At 42.9% G+C, this 22,506-nt stretch overlaps 3 protein-coding genes and 1 long non-coding RNA gene across 4 annotated transcripts; 3 read left to right on the forward strand and 1 right to left on the reverse strand.

Annotated features, from left to right (window-relative positions):
* Nucleotides 1–1,372: 1,372 nt before the first annotated feature.
* Nucleotides 1,373–5,253, reverse strand: LOC103992152 (alpha-xylosidase 1). The gene is made up of 3 exons (XM_009411757.3): nucleotides 4,937–5,253; nucleotides 3,517–4,172; nucleotides 1,373–3,323 (listed from the first exon to the last, which is right to left on the reverse strand). Exons 1-3 carry the CDS (start codon nucleotides 5,185–5,187, stop codon nucleotides 1,438–1,440), a joined length of 2,793 nt encoding a protein of 930 aa, XP_009410032.2. The 5' UTR covers nucleotides 5,188–5,253; the 3' UTR covers nucleotides 1,373–1,437.
* Nucleotides 5,254–7,840: 2,587 nt separating this feature from the next.
* On the forward strand, nucleotides 7,841–8,766 carry LOC135598060 (protein NIM1-INTERACTING 2-like). Its single transcript, XM_065091583.1, has one exon. The coding sequence runs from the start codon at nucleotides 7,953–7,955 to the stop codon at nucleotides 8,391–8,393; it is 441 nt and encodes a 146-aa protein (XP_064947655.1). The 5' UTR covers nucleotides 7,841–7,952; the 3' UTR covers nucleotides 8,394–8,766.
* Nucleotides 8,767–10,586: 1,820 nt separating this feature from the next.
* LOC135598758 (uncharacterized) lies at nucleotides 10,587–13,937 on the forward strand. Its single transcript, XR_010481702.1, has 2 exons — nucleotides 10,587–11,208; nucleotides 13,576–13,937. It is a non-coding gene; the product is annotated as an uncharacterized LOC135598758 (long non-coding RNA).
* A 1,092-nt stretch (nucleotides 13,938–15,029) lies between these two features.
* LOC135598759 (uncharacterized) lies at nucleotides 15,030–18,420 on the forward strand. Its single transcript, XM_065093044.1, has 3 exons — nucleotides 15,030–15,225; nucleotides 17,590–17,792; nucleotides 17,906–18,420. Exons 1-3 carry the CDS (start codon nucleotides 15,127–15,129, stop codon nucleotides 18,168–18,170), a joined length of 567 nt encoding a protein of 188 aa, XP_064949116.1. The 5' UTR covers nucleotides 15,030–15,126; the 3' UTR covers nucleotides 18,171–18,420.
* The last annotated feature ends 4,086 nt before the right edge of the window (nucleotides 18,421–22,506 follow it).

Genomic DNA, 22,506 nt, shown 5'->3' on the forward strand with positions numbered 1-22,506 from the left:
TTATTCTAAAAAAATTATTATAAAAAATATATATATATAAAAACAAATTAAATTTATGATGCATAATTTTGATATTATTCATAAAATTTTTATCTGATCTACAAGCGTATTATTATTGAATCCGAAAACTATAACAATATTAATACATGAGGAGAATTAGATTTGTTATTCTCTTTTCTTTCTATCATTTACAAGATCGCTATTAGCATTGAATTAAGGATAAATAGATTATTTACGTATTATCTTATCTACATATTTGTGCATCAACATATGTGTACTCAAACATTATATTGTCTCTAGAAGGTTATATTTATTTATAAGTGAGAATAAAAAGTTTAAGATTATATTCGCATATTTATGTATCTGCATTCACATATTATGTTTTTTATTTTTAAAATTTTTATTTATTTAAATTTGAAAATAAAGAGTTTATGATAAGTAATTAAGAAAATCAGTCCCATCAAAATAATATTTTAAAATTTTTAAATATATTTTTGTAATATATCTAATTTAATTAACTATGATCTTATAATATATCTAATATATTTTCTAACATATCTAATTTAAACACTTAATTCATTAATCTATCGCCAACAACCATTTTCTTATCAAGAAGCTTTTTCTAAAGGAACAGCGTTTCGAGTCGTTATCAGGCACCTGCACATTGACTCAGCTTCCGGTGGTACGTCTCCGAAAATAATTCCATGATGGCACGAGATAAGAACTGCGCGCACGTCTCCAACGAGCGATTAATCGCACGGGACCCGCCCCCAATGTGTGGGACCCATCCTGTCATGCTTGCTTAAGATGAGGAGGGGAAAGGAAAACGCGGCTTCACGTCCGGCCACAAGCCGAGCACGAGATGTCGGCAAAAGAAACCACACCCACGAATTGGGTTTGCTTGTAGATTGAAGCGGATGATGGGAGACGTGTGACATCGTAATGTTCCCACCCACCGAGTGGTCCGCGTGAAATGGCTACAGAACCCTTAACATGTGCACTCGATTGCAAACAATGATGAGACGTGTGACATTATATTGTTCCCACGGAGTGATCCGCGTGATACCATATTATATATACATTATATATATATATATTTCTATTCATATATAAATTTGGGAATATTTCAATAATGAATTTAAATTAAACGGATTAGGATTATCCTTTTAGGATATGAACCAAACCTGATATAAATATATTCAATCATAATTATCCTCTTAGTTGAGATATTTTTTTTCCTCTCACACATATAAATAATTCAAACAATGAGATAGTTTCACGTCGATTTCGCTAATTTTTTTTTGCTAAAAGAAAGATTATGTTCAACCTCGCACAGCCACACAGGGGGGGGATGGGAGAAAAAGAAACGAAGGAAGAAGAAGCAGAGGTGCATTAGGAGATAGAAGTAAACACCAGTTAGATCGACATAAACTCGACTCATTCATTGATCCCCATTTTCCAAGTCATGGAGAACGTCTTCCCCAGAGGCAGCGATAGCCCTCCGACCTCCACAATCATGCTGGTTCTCTTACTCCCACCACCCTCCAGCTTCGCTTGATGCATCACTGCATGAGACTCGGTAAAGTGAGCACCGGCAGCATCAGCCCAAGGCTCACCATCCACCTCCACCACGAGCCCCTGTCCGTTCCCCTGCAGTCCCAACACACACACCTTCTCGATCAGCAGTCCCTTCTCCAAGCTGAAGGCTCCCATTTCCACTTCCGACCACACCTTCACCGTGCTCCCGCTAACAGTGGCGTAGAACTCGATGAAGGAAGCCTCTCCTTCCGCAAGCTTCATCTCGGGCCGCTCGTCGTCGTCCACATACACGCTCCCTTTTGCGTTTCCTTGGGTGGCTCCGAAGGGGAAGGCAACGACCAGAGTAAACGGCGTCGTTCTTGCCTCCTTTGAGTTGGTTCCCCCTCTCTGCAACGGAAGTATAGTGTTCTGGTACACATGCGCGTTGACCGCGTTCAGAGGAGCATCGAGTGTTACGAAGCGATCGTCCTGCGACACCACAGCCTTGGTCATGTCGAACAAACTGTACCAGGTCCCGGGAGGAAACATTGCTTTCACGGATGTCGCAGCCTTCTTCAAGACCGGAGATACCATGACGCTGGCCCCCAGCAAGAACTGAGTGCTGAGGCCGTAGCTCGACGTGAAATTGGGGAACGAGAAGAAGACGGGCCTCGCCATCGGCGCACCGGTGGTGTGAGCTTCGTAGTTCAGCGTGTACAGATACGGAAGCAGCTTGTACCTCAAGCCCAAAGCGTTTCTTGCCGACTCTGCCACCGACTCCCACTGGTACAGCTCTTGCCTCGGTGAAGCAAAGTTGGCGTGGTCTCTGGAGAAGGGATAGAACGCACCCAGCTCGATCCAGCGGTTGCAGAGCTCCTCCGTCGGCGCCGGATAGAACCCGCAGATATCCGATCCGACCATGGGCATGCCGAAGAGCCCAAAGTTCAACATGGTGGAAATGGAGTAGCGAAGGTCGTCCCAAGTGCCCTTGTTGTCACCCGTCCAGTGCGCAGCGTACGCTCCCGAACCCACAAAAGTGGAGCGGGAAAGAATGAAGGGGCGTTTGCCCTGAAGGCCTTGGAGGGCCTTGTGCGTAGCAATGGCTTGGGAGAAGCCATACAAACTATGTGCGTTGTACTCCAGAATTCCATTGTAGTGCGTGGCGCTCGTGGCTATCGTTTTGAAGCCCAACGGAGCTCGAGACCCTGAAGCGTTGATCTTGTAAGGCGGGTCGTCCCATCTGGTATCTGTCAGGTTCTTGCAATCCAAGCAGCAAACCCATGGGGTGGTGGATCCAGGTATCGGGCACGAATGGTTGGTCGGGAGCTCACATTTCCCGGTGCAGAAGTTGGAAGCCTCGTTCATGTCAATCCAGAGGCCGTCCACCGGCACCATCTCGTGGAACCGGGCAATCTCATCGATCCACCACGAGACGCCGTCGGGGTTCAGGTAGTCGGGGAAGTAGACGGGTCCGGGCCACACTTGAGCCAAGTACGGCTTGCCTTCGTATTTGATGAACACATTTTTGGCCATTCCTCTCTGAAAGACACCGTAGCTGGAGTTGACGGCGATGCCGGGATCGATGAGGACGATGTACTTCATGCCCCGCGAGTGGATTCTGTCGAGGAACTCGAGGAGCTTCGGCCGGGGGTAGTTGACGGGGTCGAGCGTGAAGTCCTTGGCTGCATCCATGTGATCGTCGTCGTTCCAGATCACATCCAGAGGTATTTGGGCGTTTCTGTAACCCTCCACGACTCCTTCCACCACGGACAGGTTTTGATAGCCCCATCTACATTGGTGAAAGCCTGTGTGGAAACAAAAGGAAGCTTTGAGAGCTGAGACAAAACAGAACTATACCAAAGATACGTCGCATCCGCATTTAGTTCGAGTGGAGATATAAGTGCCGGCGACAGATCATATGCAACGCCAACCTAAATCCCTTCTGCATTAAGGGATTAGATATGCTTATCGATCGTAAGAACAAATATGATGGTTTACCTAAAGCCCAGTATGGCATCGGAGCAGGACGACCGATCAGCGTAGTGTACTGATCCACGACCGCCAGAGGCGACGGCCCGGCGAAGAAGAAGAAGTCGAGCACGCCTCCGATGACCTTGTAGGTGAGAGAACTCCCTGTATAGAAGACATCCATCCCATTGCTGTTGAGCAACAGGACTGCGTGAGCGGTGGCTTCTCCTCCCTCGTTCCTCAAGTCCATGTACACCGGGTGAGACCCATAGAGGTCGGTGTTGAGATTGATGGCCGAGATGTCGGTGGTGTAGAGAGTGTACGGGTCATTAGGGCGGAGCCGTATCCCACCGGGTTGCGTGTTCTCCCCCAGCCCGTACAGTGCAGCTGTCTTGGGCAGATGAGTGGAGATTTCGAGATACTGGTCCTTGAAGACCATGGTGCCATAACTCGAATCGAACAGCGTCTGCCCATTGGATTTCCTCCTCACCGCGAACGTGAACGGATCGGAGGTGAAGCTGAAGATGAGATCGCCCCCTGCGTACTCCGACGCCGTGAAGGGAGAAGACGAAGCTTTCGCCCCCGGTGGCGGGGGCTGATCTCTCGGGAGCAAGTCGTAGGGGACTTCCCATCTTTGTTCTTCCGCATCAGTGATATGAACCCTCAATCGATCCTGGGTTTCGTGCCTACAAATGATTAACAACAGCTGTAAAGATCCGCCATAGATTTCTATACAAGACCATCATAAAAGAATTCCTATACAACACACATTCTACTATAAACAATTAAGATTTGCTCTCAAAGATCATCTCCTAGAATTAAGAACATGCTTGGAGGCTGTATCCGCGAACATCTTCCTCAAAAACGAAGACAAAAAAGAAAAACGACACCCACACTGCCTTCTTTCTCCCTGAATCTTAGATGCATAAATGTATGCCCCTAGAGAGACTCAGCTAAGCAACAAGAACACCATAACACCATCCTCGTGTGATCAAAATGTGAGAAACAGTACGATCATACCCAGAATATTGAAAGTAGAAAACTGGTCCAAGAAATCTTCATAAAAAGAAACCCATTTGATGTTCGACAAAAGGCATCAAGTCACTTGAGAAACGAGCAGAACATGATTTGCTCGTAGATGTATGCTGGTAGAGGCGAAAGAAAGCAGAAGATGATATGCTTTCTACAACACCTCAGTGATAAACCACTTGAAGGTGTACTTCCCCGACAAATTTTGTCAGCATTACGAGCAACTCATGACCTTTCAACAGAGTTGCGCAAAGGAACACAGCAAAGGGGAAAGAAAGAGATGGAAATGCAGCAGAGGTTAAAGATCTATGGTCTAAAAGGTCATTAAATATATTATCTATACACTGATAAACCATCTTGTTGTTTCCGTGATGTCTTGTCTAAAAGGAAATTATAAGTATACTTGTATTTGTTCCCTTACTTCACAAAAAGCCTGAGATGGGGGATATCGGGGCCATAAGTGGAGGTGCTCTGCTTCACTTGGAGATACCCTCTCAATCCACCTCCGTTTGTGCTCTCATCGATGGAAACCAAGCGATAGCCAAAACCAACCTTCGGAGGCTTGGCTGCAGCACTGAAATGAAGAGCAAAGAGAGTGGTAACACAGCAGAGAGCAAGGTGCAGAAGAGAAGGGGAGGAGGAGGAAGAGGATGACATCCTTCTTCTCCACATTATAGGAGATGGGACTGGCCAAACAAAACAACTCTAGGAGCTTAGCCACTGTTGGCTGCTACATTGTACGAGCTGGGAGTGGTAAGAGTAGATATAGAAAGTGACGACCCCAAAGGTGGTCAGTCTTTCAGTATCATCGTCATCCCAAACACGTGAAGTCTCTGCTAGTGAGCTGGGTGGGCCTTCTCTTAGGGACCCATCCACGGAAGAAAAAAAGGAAAGCAATTCTCTATTTTCTCCGCCTTTTCTTGACTCTATTTTCACATAGTAACCAACTAATGGAGAAGATAACAAGAAAGAGAGAGAGAGAGAGAGATGATCTCCAGGGATTTGATTCTCCCACTGTGATGTACTTTTGGCATCTTATCCTTACCTTCAATCAAGGCTAGTTTTATGATCGCGGCATGGCAGTGACTGGGTCATGCTGAGGAAGTGACAAGACATCAAGATAAGCATAATGTTTGGCGTCTATCAGTTGTTGGTTCGTGGATCACGGCTTTGTCATTGACCATTGAACGCACAAACATGCCAACTTTTGATGCTAAATAATCTCAACCAACCTCCCCACCCCCAAAAAATACATCATGTTCTTGATGATTGTCGTGTGAGTCCAATTGGACAGGAATTATAACTTGATCTCGGCAGACATGGTGGTGGTCATGTCTTCATGGACTAATGCCAACATTGGAATTATTGGTGGAGAATCAACGGATCGTTTCTTTAGCATAAAAGAAGACGCTCTCTTCTGCAAACAACTAGCGGATTCTCGGGCCAAGTCACGTTAACAAAAGTTACCCGAAAAGGTAATTTGCACGCCATTGTAATTTCTTATCATACAATCTACTATGGATTTGTTTGTTTCTCAGACGCCTGTTAGGATTCTGTACGTTCTACTGCATCACCTATCTCCGGCTGCTGTCGCCAGATCATAGCCGGACGGACAGCGGCGGGGTCCATCAAGGGCAGCGCACGCCGTGACCGAGAGCGGACGATGGTGCGCTTCCGCTCATGTGAAGCTGAGTTGAGACCACCACTCCGAGGAAGGGGACGAGTCGCTTTGTCCATATCGACAGCCCCCATGTGAGAGCCACGCCATCCGTGTCTCCTCCTTGGAACTCTAAACCAGTCGCCCTACGCTGTAGATCTCGGGGAGCCACAAGTCCCGCGTCCGAGTATTGCATGTTGTGTACTAACGAATGTAAATGCTCGGAGATATCATTTTGTTACCGTGTTCTGAGAATATGATGTGATTGGGTGTGGAATATCGAGGCGGCTGTCGATGTGATCGAGCGTGCCGAGGTCGGGACGTTCGTAGTGATTAAAGTGGTTGCAAAAGCGAAGGGCCATCGGGCGCTGGGGCTGCAGGAAAAGGAGATGCCCCGTCCTACAGGGCCCGGAGAAGGATGGTGGAGTGGAGGCTGTGGACCTGAAGGGGAAGCTGTGACTTCATTTCACGGTGGAACGGTAGGAGGGTGTGAAGGGATATCGGTACTGTTGTCAGTAGGCCGACAAGCAAGCTGTAGCTGTTTGACTCGGATCCGGATTTGGGCCTCACTGCCTGTCGTTATTATAAACCAGCCTCGACCATTGGGTTCTTGGGCTACGTAGAAGAGAGAAGCGGTAGAGAGAGGTGTATTGTGTGTTCTTGGCTTCTCCGCAAGAGTCATGTTTCGTTTTCCACGATATTTCCACCCCCTCAAAACGTGACTTGCCATTTGGTCCAAGTCATGATGGACGAGGCACGGAATGAATTGTTCCATCTTTCTTCTCACGGTAGGAGACGACTATCCCGAGGTGGTCTCTGCATGGCGCATTTCTCACGACTTCGGCATGAATTAGACGATGCATTTCTCACGATCGAAAGCCATGATTTGCTCGGATTATGATTAGCGTGCATTGGATTCTTTGTCGGAGAGACGAAACCTTTCTCTCCTTCAAGCACTGTATCGGACGAGGACGCATGCAAGCACCGAGAAAGAGAGACCTCGTATGTGGCCATACGCCTTCCATTCCTTTTTGTTCTTTTTTTTTTTCCACTACGCGAGAGAAACACACATCTTTTTAAAGCGATTCAGAGAGTCCAAAGTGCTCGATGCTTTGTTTTAGAAAAGCGTAAGCAGCATCAACACCTTTAATAACATTCGACAATGACATTATCCTGTTGCAACATTGGAGATTCTTTCCGTGAATTGCTTCCAAAAATTGATTCGTACGCCGGTATTTGCATGGATACTTAGCATGGATGTCAAAGAACTCTCTTACTTGTCACCGCAGTCCTTTCGAACTCCCTTCACGATCCTTATTCGTGGTGGAAATTACCGAAATAAAAAGGAAAAAATCTATCAGATAAGGTGTGCGTGTTAGATCTACACCTAATAATAGTATGCACCACAACGAAGTATATTATCCTGCGGACCAGCGACCCGTAGTGCACGTGAATAGCTTTACATGGTGGGGCAACGAACACGTTTCCTCCTTCCCGTCGTATCATCACCCCTCCACTGCCCAAGAGAAGGGCCATCAGCAATCGACCTAATGACGTCACCGTCTTGACGTCATCAGAGCAGGTATGACGTCGTCACTTCAGATCTATCGCCTCGACAACTTTTCGTTTTCTCTTTTTCTTTTAAAAATTATTTCCTTGTCCGCATAAATAAATAAATAAATGTATATTCTGTCAGACGTTCCTATTTATTTTGTCTGCGAATTCTTTTGCATCCGCTCGCAGAGGAAACGACGGGGAGGGAACAGTCAACCGTTGATCTATGGCGACGACGAAGCGGCCGGGGGGCGATGGGACGGAGGAGGATAGGCGCACGCGGCGGCGCCGGGTGGCGGAGGAGGAGGTCACCGACGACGAGGTCGAGGAGTTCTTCGCCATCCTCCGCCGAATGCGGGAGGCGGCCAGATTCTTCGCCGCGAGGAGCGGCGGCGAGGCGAAGGGGGAGAGGGAGAGGCAGCGGGCGTGGAGGTGGCGGCCGGCGTTCGAGAGGGAGGACTTCGAGGAGTCGGGCGGCGCCGTCGATGATGCCGGGAGGAGGAGGAGGAGCAGGAGGAGGGGCATGGACGCGACGACGGAGACCAGTGGCGGGAGAGGAAGATCGAGGGAGGTGACCGCGAAGGACGAGGTGGAGGATGCGGTGGCGGAGAACGGGAACCCAGGTCTGTTCCTCGATCTGAACGCCGAGCCCGCCCGCGAAGAATGACCGAACGGTGAGCCTCGGCGGCGGCGGTGACGGAACCGGGCGGTCTCCTCATCCTTTTAATGCATGTTAAGCTTAATTTCCGGTGTTATTTCGGTGTGGCTTGACTTAGTAACCATTCCGACGCCAAGTTCATGTTGTTCGAAGTGGATTTGGTATTCGTGACGTCTTCCTTTGTCGTTGTGTTTCCCTTTTATTTAGGTAAAGGTGTGTGTTTCTCTTAGTTATCAGTGCGAACCCACCGCCTGTATAGGATTCCGTCATTCATCTTCTTCGTTCATGTGCACCGCCACTCTTCCGAATGCCTCCAACCCTTTTATGTGTAATCTCATCTGAATCTTCTTGCTCACAGTACTGTATTTATATTACTCTCTCTCTCTCTCGGGTGTGGACAAAGAACTATCTTTAATTCTGGTATCGTTTGCTATCTCGATTAGTGTCATTCCATCCAAAGCTCAAATCTATACAGGTGACTGCCTATGACATAACTCTTTGAAGAACAATAGTATTTCGAACACAAATTCTCTAGGAGAGGCGGAAACAAAAATCATTCGTCCATATTCGAAGATCAACACAGCTTTAGTTGACGAATTCGCAGGTACGTTTCTCCTCCCCAAAGTAATGAGAGAATCCCACATATTTGCGCTTGCTTCAGCTTCGTAAAGAACATTGACAAGACACGGGTTGTTTGATTCTACAAGACTGGTTATTCTCATCTGTGAAACAACGAGACATTTCTCTCTCTCTCTCTTTTAGCAATAATACAATCCTTTTGGATTCGGAGTTATCGAAAGCTTGACACTATTAATGTCTTTACAAGAAAGAAATTTCTTGATAAATCAATTAGTGATCCATTAAAGTTAAATTACCATATTATTAATCGGAATTTGGGGGGGTGAAAAACGAGTATTTGGTTCGAGTTTAGATGGGATCGAGATAATTGAATTATTAGTCGGGTTAGGGGTGTAATTTCGTTTTCTTTTCCGATATGGTCATGAACAATCTTACGAAGTAAGTAGCGAAGGTGGGACCCTTGGATGCCCCGAGTCAGTTCGAGACGAACATTTGGCGATTAAAGAATTAAGCTACGCATACAACCAAACGAATTGTACGTTTAGTTTATACGATGGACGCAACGCGCCGACCGGATTCTCTCGGCCTTCCTTAAACCGTCTACGTTTGGACCGGGTCATTCTATTTGTTCTTTGTGGGTGGTAGACCCGTGGAATGCTGACGTGATACACAGTACATCAGGTGGAAGGGGAATCACATTCTCTCTCTTACGTGTGTCTACATATAAAGGTATTCTTTGACTCTTTAATTATTACGATTTTCGATAAATATAATTTCAAGTAGGTTAGTTAGACTACGATAAATATTATTATGATTTCAGTTATTCGAAATAAAAAATCGTAACTGGATCGATTTTGGAATCGAAATTGAAACTAATCGTTCTGGTTTCGATTCAAACGGTTAAAATTTTTAGTAAATATTAAAAATTAATTTTAAATAAAAAATTAAAGTTACAGAATTGATGATTTAAATTGGTTCGATTTCGATTTTAGTCCGATTCAATTTTGATCTAAGTTAAACAATAATTAGATCTGATTTAAAGAGAGCAGTTCAATTCAATTTTGATTCAACTCGACAAATAATTAAGCTATTAACATCCATAATATTAAAGGATGGTGTCTCAAATGACGAGGCTTCCTAGAATCATCTAATGGACGATAAAAAATGAGAAGCGAAAAAAGAATGGTGAGATTATAGTTATAGTCCTTCCTAGCACATCAATGAAGAGGGTACGAGGTGTTATGATATTACGATGGAACAAAGGCGACTAACAAGAGTGAAGATGCGCTCGAGAACTTTAGTGACCTCTACGAGAACATGATATAGGGAATAGTCATAAGAGGTGGAGATAACAAGACGAAAGTAATAAATAGAAACATGAAAAACAATAATAATAGGACAAAAGTGACAAGCAATAATGCTAAAGACAATCACGATAAGGTATGGGTTAAGATAAAATAATAAAGTTGAAGCGTTTTGAATGAATAAAGTAAAAGTGATACGCGGCTGAAAATAATAAAAATTTAAGGGTTTTTTTGTAGGGGAGTGTAAATTTAACTAAAAGAACTATGAAATTTTGTAGTTAGCGTTATTTCTTTTCCGTTATGCAGTTCGTAGTTACCACTGTATTTAATGTATACGTCACCACTGGTTGATCCCTTTTAATTATTGTCGTCATCCATTCACACCGATTGAAGAATAGAAACCAATTCTGTTGCTCTCCTTTTCTGGCCTTCTCCATTCCTCCTCCGTCTCCCGTCCGTAAGATGGAACCGTCGAATCGGAAGAGGAGAGTAGGCGGCGACGACGACGGCCGTCCGCCGTCGAGACCGCGACCGTCGTCCCCGCAGCGGCTCCATGACAGGCGTCGGGCGGCGACGGACGACGAGGTCGAGGAGTTCTTCGCCATCCTCCGCCGAACGCGCGATGCGCTGCGGTGCCTCGTCTCCCGGCCAAGGCCGGCGCCCACGTCGACGAGGTGGAGCCCGGAGTTCGCGTGGGAGGACTTCGCCGGGCACGGCAACACAAAAGACGACGGCGACACGGGTGTGGCCGCGGAGCAGAGGCCGCCGGCTTCGACGGATCCGGCCGGACCTACGGATATCGTCGCACCGAGGCTCCTCGATCTCAACGCCGACCCGGATCCCGAGAGCCTGGCAGCGGTGAGTCCTCATCCCGGTGCAGCTACCGCCCCCTGGGCTCGAGCGCTCGCTTAATTCCTTCAGGTCACATCGACTCACAAGCGGTAACCTCACCTCTCGTTTGCCTTTCTAAGATACTATACATCGTCTGAATGAATAAGGGGTTGCGTAGCCCTATCTACCTTTACAATCTTTAATCGAATAAAATGGTCAAATCCTTATTGGATTATCTTCCTTTGTCCAAATTGATCTTTATTTGTCTGATACTTTTGTTCTAGTGGATGAAATTGTTAATTCATTATTTGCACCACCGCATATGTCTCATTAGATTGTATAGTGCAGTGAACATCTCATTAATAAAGTAATGGACCTTTTTCGTTTATTTCTTAATGAAAGCATGTTTTATATATACAAGCAATTGTGAGAACTTAATTTATTTTCATTGTTCGATGATCTTACTAGTGAGTTCTATCAGATCCAACACCTTCCTCTTGATTCATGCTCAGGTCGACTTTTCCCTTCCTTCCAGCTCAAATTTCTACTGATCATTAGTCATTCGTCCCAGTAATGGTATCTAACTGCAAGTGTTTACTGCAGTAGTTTCTCAAGAATCATACAGGGTAGGTGGCAATAGTATCAACAACATGGGCAACTTGATTTGTAGGACGAAAAACTTGACGGATACTTATAATTAATATGCATCAACATGTCTTGGTAACTGAGCTTAAAGGCCACGAAGAGGTGGTTTGTGCAATCAGGGGCTTGCTCTAGAAATGTCAGTAAGCCATACACAAAGGCAAATGGAATGGATGGATAGAGCACTAATAGTAGAAGAACTAATGCCACTGATGGTAGTACAATATATAGCTGATTAGCTTTTTTGTATCTTTTACTAGGAAAAATCTGATTGGGTTTGATTATTCTCTAAACTATTATATTCATAAAGTTTTATGATATTGTGAGCTTTGCTTAATGTAGTATGAGCCAAGAGGGCATTATCTTATGACTTGTTTTGGTGGTTGGGTCAACAGGAAGACCAGTCTTCATCTGCAGAGTGGCCAAGTCATCACAACTAAAAAGTATGCGTCACTTGTCACGACTAGGGAAGACGGTCTTATTTAAATCGACTAGATAATATGCTGTCCTTACTGTTGGGTAGGGTTGAAAAGAACAATAAAAAATCAATGAAGAAATCAATAAAAAATTAATAATTAAAATAATATATTAAAAAATCGATGTAAGATTAATATGATTTGGTAAATTCTTATCTATATCTACGATGCTATTGAGTTATCTCTATTCAAGTACGGCTTCACTTGTTCAATGTGAATCTCTAATCATTGAATCTTTTAAGCTATGATATTATTTTGTTGGGAAGAAAAATAAAAAAAAGTCTAAAATCATAAGCTAAAAAAAAATTCATCAATAATTAATAATTAAAATAATATATCTGAAGGTCGACGTAGGATTAACATGGTTCGACAAATCCCTTTCTACATCCACGAAAAAAAAAATCATGTCCTTTGATATATGAGAACAGTTACAAGGTCTTTGAGTTATCCTTACTCTAGTTCGATTTTTTTCTTCACCTTTTAAGTAAACTTAAAGAACTCTTTCAATTCTCTCTAGAAGCCTTAGAGATTATCACCCTTATGTATCTTGACTCTTTCTCTCATCAAAACTCTTAAGGCTCTATATTTATAGAAACAAATATTGATTCACTAAGGAGTTTTAATTTAATTTAAATATAACTAAAATTCCTAAAAATATTTATCATGATGATTAGTCTGTCCACTGCCTCCTGATCTCAAGTTCCTGGAAATTTTTGCTAAATTTCTCTTCATGTTGCAGCCCTCTTCTTCTTTGTATTAGTAACTGAAGCAGATTTTACAAGGGCTCCTGCATTATTGTTTGTGTGCAGCTATCACATATTCACAGTTCAATGGAATGAAATAGTTCTATACCCATCTTTCTAATGCTACCAAGATCTGCATATTTCCTGTCAAATATATGCTTATATATTTTTCATGTTTGGAAAAATCTGATTGCCTAAAACAATCATCTGAAGAATCTCCAACTCCAGCAGTTGTTTCAGGCATCTGTCTACTTGGATCAACGGGAATACCTCTGCTGTTAACCTATTACATTCTTTAGGAATCTTCATGTTTCTTTGGAGTCCACATGCTATGTCTTTTACGAAGAGATGCTCTAGCTTTTCATTTTGGCTTTGAGAATTCCATAAGAACTAGTCATTGCTTCTTCTCTTCTGCTGTAGAATCCCAAGTCTTTTTCTTATGTGTTTTCTGTGTGAATTCGGTTTGGTTTGGAAGACTTTGACACTAGAAAACGAAGGTGGACCAGTGGGTCGAACGTCGTCTCAGGCAATCTTGTCTGTGAGAAAGACATGCTACATAAATCTTTCTTTTTATGCTGCTCAAAATCCGTGTTTGAATCACATGGTTGCTTAACAGGTTGGGATCCGACGAGGGCGTGTTGCGTGATGTCATGGTATTGCCCGTGAATTCATGGGACCGACGCCCATGGCTGGTTGGCCAAGATGACTCTCAGGTCCTGAGAGAGAGAGAGAGACATATCTTTAGGGTGAGTCAGCTGTCTTTTCCGATAGTAATGGTGCTTAAATGTCGCACAGGCATTAAGTCAGCAAACGCAGGCCTGCAACCACGTCAAAGTAACAACGTAAGAATACTGTACAAGCAGTAGGTATTGGGGGATCCGAGACCACCAGTCTCATGTTCGGGCCACTCGCTACGTTGCTTACATTGAAAGCGTCAGACAGCAGTATCAATTATTTCTTTGACTTTTAGAGATATTACCTACCAATCTTCTCTCCATCATCGAGTAGTCCGTCGGAAAGTGGCATCTTCCCAACCATTTCAATCTCACCACATACTTCCGAATTCCGAGTAAGAGACTTCCTTGGAGTACATCAATTTCAAACAGTTTCAGTGCTGATTTTAGAATCGTCAGTCAGTTTCGATTATAATTTAATTATAAAAAATTAATATATTTAATAAACTATAAATTTAGGCCATTAATTCTTGAATTTGAAATCACTGTCATAAAATTCATTTTATGCCTTAATTTTTGTAGTCAATTTGGAATACCCGTAAGATCTGATTCTGGTTTTTGCCATGGGCGAGGAGGTTAGAGCTTAAAGGAAGGTACGTATGTACTAAGCAGGCCTTAGCGTTTGTGTCGGTCTGCAACCCATGTGCTTCCCATGTGTTAGACCAGCACTCATAGCAGGCAGAGAGCGAAAAGAACCTTATATTTACTTGGGTGGAAGCCATTCCATTCCATGACGTACCACAAAGTGGATGAGCATTAGGTTCCTTTTTCTTTTTCCTGAAATATTATATTTATTAATTTATTAGATAACTCGAGTTGCCCTTAGTACCTGATGCCCACCTGCTGTTGCCTGTTCTCCTACAGTCGACGGATTATTCTTCTTTTTTCGTAGCGACACTCTGGATTCCGGTGTCCCGAGTGTGGTTGCAAGATAAAAAGCACTGTTGATTCATGAGAAGTACTCGCTACATGCAAATGAGGAAGACGAAGCGGCTTATACGATGGTTTCCAAGGCGTAATCTTGAAACCCTCCCATCGTGTTTCTGTGTCATAAAATCGGACGGTTGCAAATGGGCTTGTCGAGGCCCAGTATGCCCGACCTTTTACCCCAACCCTTCGATCCATCATCCATCGACTGCCGCGCACCGCATCAAACAAAGACCCGCGTGATCAAGTGTCTCGATCCACCCACGCATCCCGCGAGCGGGCCAGTACTCGGGAGCCACGTCGTAGGTGGGGTCCCCGGACTGTGTGAATAGACACCGCGCTACATGCTTGCATCGCCTTATTCCCTACTTTACTCTTTTTACATTCACACTCTTTTTCTACTTCACACACTCACTCTCTCTCGAGTCTGTTGCTTTCTTGTTGAGAAAGAGAAAGAAAGAGAAGAGAGGGAGGAGGAGAGTTGGGTTGGGTCTCGGCGGCGGAGAATGGAAGAGAAGGGGTCGACGCTGGTGCAGATCCTTGCTGTCGCCCTCTGCCTCACTGCCTTCGGTTTCGCCATCGCCGCCGAACGCCGCAGGAGCACCGTAACTGATCGCTCCCTCCTCTTCTCTCTCCCACTTTATGCTTTGTTCCCTCGATCCCTCTTTCGTATCGGGTGCCAATGCCTCCGATAGTTGGATGGGATGTTAATCTGGCTTCTGTTTCCTCTGTTCCTGTGTTCGTTGCGGAATCAGATAGAACCTCTATATCTTGCTTCTTGAAGACGTGGTTTCGAGTTTCGTAGTCGGTGGTCGGCTAGTCGTTCGACAAGAATGTAGAGTAGCAGATCGGGATTCTTGTGTTGGTTACATGAAATTAATTTAGTGGTTTAGTCATTAAACGCTACATTCTTGTGTTCTTGCATCTGCATGATTCTTAGTAGTACATCACTACTGTTTCTGTATATTAAATTTCTTACTCTTGACACACAAGGTATTATGAGATTGACCCATGATCAAGAGCTCTCCATGGCCTCAAAGTAAAGTAGATGAGAAAATTATTTGAGGAACAAAGGGTTTTTAGGATCCTCCTGTTGGTGATTTGGACATCCTCATGTGGATTGTTCTCTTTTTTCGAGTGAGGGCTTGCATCAGCTCAGACAAGTGTACATTGGTAGCCTAGGTGGCATAATCAATACGAAGTTGCTATCAATGATTTGGGTACATTGATGACAAAAAAATTGGGCATATGAAGCATTTACAAGATTTGAAGCTTAGGATGCAGATAGAACGTGGGGGACATGTGGATGACGTTAGAGACTGAGCAATAATCAATTTCCATTTCTGTTGATTTGCTCAAGCAGGTGCTGACAAGATTGTGCATGGCAGGTGTTCTGAAGGACATCTAGGAGTCACTAAAATTAATGCTTGGCTCGGAATTAAAAAAAAACAAGAAGAGCTTTTAAAATTCTGGTTCAGATTTGTATATCTGTATAATGAGGAGTGATTGTCTCCATGGATGCTGCTTTGTTTTTAAGGTTCAAAGGCCAACAAGATTTCCCCAGTAACATACTGCAACAATCTCAAACAAATACTGAGAATCTTTTCATTTCTTTAGTTAATTTGATCCTCATTATATTAGTCTATATCTGGTGGATACATAATGTTTTGTATTTTCCTCTTATTTGTTGCCTTTTTGTCAATTTGGTAGTAGTGTAGCTGAGGACTTCTGTTTCCCCAGTAACATACTGCACCTATCTCAAACAAATACTGAGAATCTTTTTGTTTCTTTAGTTAATTTGATCCTCATTATATTAGCCTATATCTGGTGGATACTTAATGTATTGTATTTTTCCTCTTATTTGTTGCCTTTTTGTCAATTTGGTAGTAGTTCAGCTGAGGATTTCTGTTTCCCTAGTAACATACTGCACCTATCTCAAACAAATACTGAGAATCTTTTCATTTCTTTAGTTAATTTGATCCTCATTATATTAGCCTATATCTGGTGGATACTTTATGTATTGTATTTTTCCTCTTATTTGTTGTCTTTTTGTCAATTAGGTAGTAGTTCAGCTGAGGATTTCTGTTTCCCCAGTAACATACTGCACCTATCTCAAACAAATACTGAGAATCATTTCATTTCTTTAGTTAATTTGATCCTCATTATATTAGTCTATATCTGGTGGATACATAATGTTTTGTATTTTCCTCTTATTTGTTACCTTTTTGTCAATTTGGTAGTAGTGTAGCTGAGAATTTCTGTTTCCCCAGTAACATACTGCACCTATCTCAAACAAATACTGAGAATCTTTTCATTTCTTTAGTTAATTTGATCCTCATTATATTATCCTATATCTGGTGGATACTTAATGTATTGTATTTTTCCTCTTATTTGTTGCCTTTTTGTCAATTTGGTAGTAGTGTAGCTGAGGATTTCTGTTTCCCCAGTTACATACTGCACCTATCTCAAACAAATACTGAGAATCTTTTCATTTCTTTAGTTAATTTGATCATCATTATATTAGCCTATATCTGGTGGATGTATTTTTCCTCTTATTTGTTGCTTTTTTGTCAATTTGGTAGTAGTGTAGCTGAGGATTTCTGTTAAAATTATGGGCATTTTTTTCTTTGTAATTTTGGATGCTCACAAGTTTGGCATGATTTGTTGATTAGCTGCAACCTTAATCTGGAAGCATGTCCTCAAATTTTCTTTTAAGTTAGTAAATATATGAGTGTTATTTTCTCAGTTTGTGCTTTATGAAAGTAAAATGCAACTAGTTTGGGCTTGCGGGTCCTTTTGACTTATTATTTAATATCTCTGGGTAAACTGCAAATTCTGTTCAGAAGTATGTGCCAGACCAATGTGTTTTAATGACTTGTAAAACATAGTCTCCTGTCTTCTTGCATTCAATATATCCCTTTTCTCATTGTTGCTCTGAGGTCCAAGTTCATGTCTTTTCCTCTTGACAGGGTACCATAGAGACGGACAAGTTCAATGCCACTTATTGCGTTTATGATTCAGATGTAGCTACAGGTTATGGAGTTGGTGCTTTCTTGTTCCTTCTGTCCAGCCAATCACTACTTATGGGTGTCACAAAATGCATGTGTTTTGGCAAACCTTTAGCTCCTGGTGGAAATAGAGCGTGGTCGATAATATATTTTGCCTCTTCATGGTACCTTCCTTGCTGATAGGTCTCATTTTATATATAATCATTGATTTTATTTACATTTGGATGTGCTTGTTGGAAAAAGATGTACTACTAAAGAACTTGATATTATTTGTCAGGCTAACTTTCCTAATCGCTGAGGCTTGTCTAATCGCTGGTGCTACAAAAAATGCATACCATACCAAGTACCGGCATGTGGTCTATGCTCAGAACTGGACCTGCGAGTCTCTGAGAAAAGGAGTGTTCATTGCAGGAGCTGTCTTTGTGGTTTTCACCATGATTCTCAATGTGTATTACTACATGTATTTCGCAAAAGCTACGGGTCAGGCTGCACGAAAGACCAACAAACCAAACCCAACAGTTGGAATGACTGGTTATGCTTGAATGATGTTGGGAACTCTATCCTCTATCCTCATAGTGCAGAAGAATCCGACATCCGACCTCTGTGTCTTCTGATGCTTAGCTATTTACATGCCACCAAGTACAGAGACTCCAGTTGATGCAGTAGCTATTTTTGTTTGGTCTTGGTTCTTAGTTTTGGCCCGGAATTGTAATCGACATTATAATATAACTGGACGGAGCTCATCACCAATGGAGTAATGGTTTTGGTTTCCAAAGTGAAGGTTTGCCTGGATATTAAGGCTGTTCGGTAAGACTAGACTTTTAAACTTCTGCTGGATGTTTGGCCGAATGAGTTTCCTTGTAAACTGCACCTTCAAAATGCAATGGTATTTTCTTCAAGGTGCAATTACTGTTTGAACTAACAGAAATCAGAAAAGCAAGCTAAGCGTTTAAATCGGGAGGTCACTCCCGTACGCTTTGAAGTGCCAATTGCAAACGCAATCACAGTGTCTCCTATGCCTTGCCATTTGAAGTACCAGTGGCAATGCATGTTTATGTTTTCCTACGGCAGATGGCCACGCTTCGCGGAGAGGACACTGTCAACAGGAGTCACTTTGAAAATTAACCCTGGCAAGTTGGTTCTAAATCTAGGAACGAAAGAATCCAATCCCTCCTCAACCATCCCTATCAATCGATTAATCAAAGGGAGACAAAGACTATGCTTGCAGTACTATTTCGAGTCATATATGCGGCAGGTTATTGGAATCCAGAGGATGCCACCTGGAAATGATCAAACTTGCTCTCCAGTGGATGCATGCCATGGTGCAAAAGTACAGAGCATGCATGTGTTGTTGCCACCAAGGCCCCATGTATGTCTTGCATATAATAATAAAACAAGCGATACGAGTCCAGAGTACTACTCGTTTCATAGATATGTGTTGGAAACTCGACAAACAAAAGCTCATTTCTCAATGCCTATACTCAATCGCATTTCAAATGTCTTCTGCGAGACACATCACTCAGGCGAGGTTTTCACAGCAAAAGAACTACTCATACATACGACATAAGATCTAAATTCCACCCGTCTCAACCCTCTCAATCCACCACAACATCATCATATCATGATTCGGGTTGTCCGATTGGCGTCACATCATTCCACCAGTGCATATATGATTCCAAGGATTCATTTATTTTATCTTCAACCATCCAAGTGATCCATAGAAAAACAAAAAAAGCACCATAGAAGGGGAGCGAAGCCAAACAAAACGCTAAGACCGGATGCCTTCACTTTTCTTGCAGCATCTTAAACAGATCCGTCATTCGCTACTCTCCACGATCAAGTTGAACGGACAAACATCCTGTGGTTTACGTGCTGACATGACATTTTTACTCTTAAAGATGTTCTTTTTACATCTATATATATATATATATATATATATATATGCCACGTCGAAGCATCAGCATTATTACTCAGAGAATCTACAAGCTTCCAAACATGTGGATTTGACATCTTTTACCAAGTCCAGAGATGGTCGTGGCTCTTTGACCTTTTCGTTGCTGGTGTCGGCATGAACTGTTATCGCAACCCGGTCGCCAGTCAACACCCCAAAATAAAATTTTAGAAAACAGAAGAAATATAAGGAAAATTCCCTATTTGCCATACTAATCATCATATTTCTTTCGATTTATATTCCTTTTCTTCGTTCAAACCCGCGGGGGTTGGAATCTGTAATAAAAGAATTGCATCGGTCTCCTTTGTGAATCTCGATAGCATGAGAAATCAAAAAGGAAAGCCACTTTATGGTTACTACTCCCATGCACTCAAACTGAAAGATGCAACAAATCCAACAAAACGCAATAGATTCATCAATAATTACGGTGCCTTGTTTGATTCTAATATTCTAACGCTTCAAATCTACCTGTGCTCCACAAATATCCAAGCCAAAACGGCAGAAACAATAAAAGCAGCGATCTACGTCCTTCACCCTTCTCCCTTCAAAGAGGCTCAAGCACGTTGGGAACGGGGGAGGACAGCGAGAAACACAAGGGGAGGGAAGGAACCTCTACAAGTTGATTACAGCAGATCTCCTGGGAAGGCAAGCTATCGGTTGTGGAGGGGATCAGGGCAGCTCGGTGCCTGTCGCTTGCTGTCGTTGAAACGGTCGTCGGTTCCCGCTGGTGGCGACTTCAATGGAGTGGGCCTCTTTCCGGTCACCGCCGCCGTCTCCTTGTGTAGTATGAACCCCAGCCTTCTTCGGAACATGGGAATTTCCTCTGCCCCTTCCTGGAGTCGGAAGAACACCCACACGCTACAAAGGATCATTAGACAAAAGAGAAACCTTCTCCTCCTCCTCCTCCTCGCGGCGGCCACCGATGACATGAGCCGAACAGAAAGTGTGGAGCTTCTTTGCCAACAATATGTACATTAATGCAAGGGCGGCGAGGTAGATGGGAAGAAGAAGAAGAAGAAGAAGAAGAAGAAGCTAAGCGACGCTACGCTATGCTGAGCTCTCTCGAAGGAGTCCTTAGCGTTTCGCCTTTGAAGATTGGGTTTGCATCCGTCAATGTCCATGGCGTTTTGTTGGGGGCGAGGAGGTACGGAGCCGATTAAGGCGGAGGGTGTTGCGCCGACATTGTTTCCTCAATTTGCGTATTGAACGTGGCATGGCGCTGATGCTCCAAAACATGTGAATCCACACGCGGTAATGCTGATGCGATCTTCCCTATTTATAGGGCAACCCCGTACGGTGCTACATGTAGATTCACATGTCTTGAGGCTTATTCGTTCCACTGGTATAACATATATATACCTATACGTGTATCTAATATTACGTAGGTGACATTTTCTCCGTGTGTATATCCATATCCATATGTACATGTATACGACCAGCATGTTATATCGTCGTCCATATATACCATTTACCCTATCATTCTTACCTCATCTACATGTCATCATCCCGTGATCATCATCTTTTATTCTCCCACCATTCTTGATGGCCCCCCAGCTGCCTCCATCATCTCTTTACCAGGCCTTGTCTCCCTCGTTTAGTCACTTCCACACAATCTCCTCTTTTACCTCCGCTATTCCATCATCACTTGCACTGTTTCTCTATTTCCTCTCGCTCTTCAGTTATGAAGGCCACCATCTCCTGTTCCTTGCAATAATTCAAGTTGTCATTATTGTGTGGAAGAGGATATCGAAATTAGACACTGCATTCTTTTACTATTAGATTAAAATATCGTACATAAAATAATTTAGTTAATCTATTTTAAAATATCATAGATCGAGAACAAAGTCTGTATCTTCGAATAATATTATCGAGTCAAATACATCGAACATCGTAAAGTATATATACACAAAAAAAAAAACTTTTCTTCTCTCTTTTATTTTTTTAAATAAATTTTAATAATAACCTTCGTGGATTATATTTTTTTTATTGTTCGAATTTTAATATATCTTTATCTTAACTGTGAGTCATATAATTTAACATTTGCTGGATTAGATGACAGAGGTAATGCAAAGCATTATATATGTTGGTGACGAGAGAAGGGACTTGGATTACTCCAGGAGTTGTGTGAAACACCAAGGTTATTATTACGTACGATTGATTGATGAATGATAGCAAAAGACAACAAATAAGTCCAATTGGCGCAGCAGCAATGTTGCTCCATTATTATCACAGTGTTGTTCTTAACTTCTTTGCATAGCTGAAGGCTCCATTATGTCCATTCAATTGCGTGCCCAACATACTGTTAGAAAAGCTGGTGTAGGAGTGACTGGATTCTTCTTTAAAATGGGTCAACTCAAACAGTTTCAATTCCGTCGGAGGGAGGATATTGATGAAAGTGTGGAGTCAAAGTCTACCAGAAATTTCAATTCGCTTTGTGCAGGGGAGAAGGAACCGTAGATTTGTACTTTGAGGAAGCTCAGATCGTTGAAGGTTGACGAAAAGGAAGCTGAAGATCAATGACAAGACTGCCTCTGTACGCTATAACTCTCTTGCTATCATCTGCTGCTGCATGCCTCAGATGACAGACTTGTTAGAAATGAACGAGACGACGTTAATGATGTTGATGGAGATGGCTTCGACTTTAACGAACGAAGGGTTGAAGGAAAAGAGAGAGAGAGAGAGAGACTGCTGCAGTAGCAGGCTGCGAGATCTTATTTATACCCATTTCGAGGAAGAATTGTGAAGCAAGTAGATATAGAACATGTGCATTTTACGTTCTTGTCAATTCTTCTATTTTTAAATATTACATCAATTTTCTTGAGTCAAAATGATTCTTTTTATTCGTATCGTAGTATTCTGTTTTTTTCTTGCTCCTCAATTTTCAACAAGGATTTCCAACTACGATAATTGGAGATTCATCTGTGAGC

The sequence above is a fragment of the Musa acuminata genome, chromosome BXJ2-1 (genome assembly GCF_036884655.1).
Source record: "Musa acuminata AAA Group cultivar baxijiao chromosome BXJ2-1, Cavendish_Baxijiao_AAA, whole genome shotgun sequence".
NCBI classification, from domain to species: domain Eukaryota; kingdom Viridiplantae; phylum Streptophyta; class Magnoliopsida; order Zingiberales; family Musaceae; genus Musa; species Musa acuminata.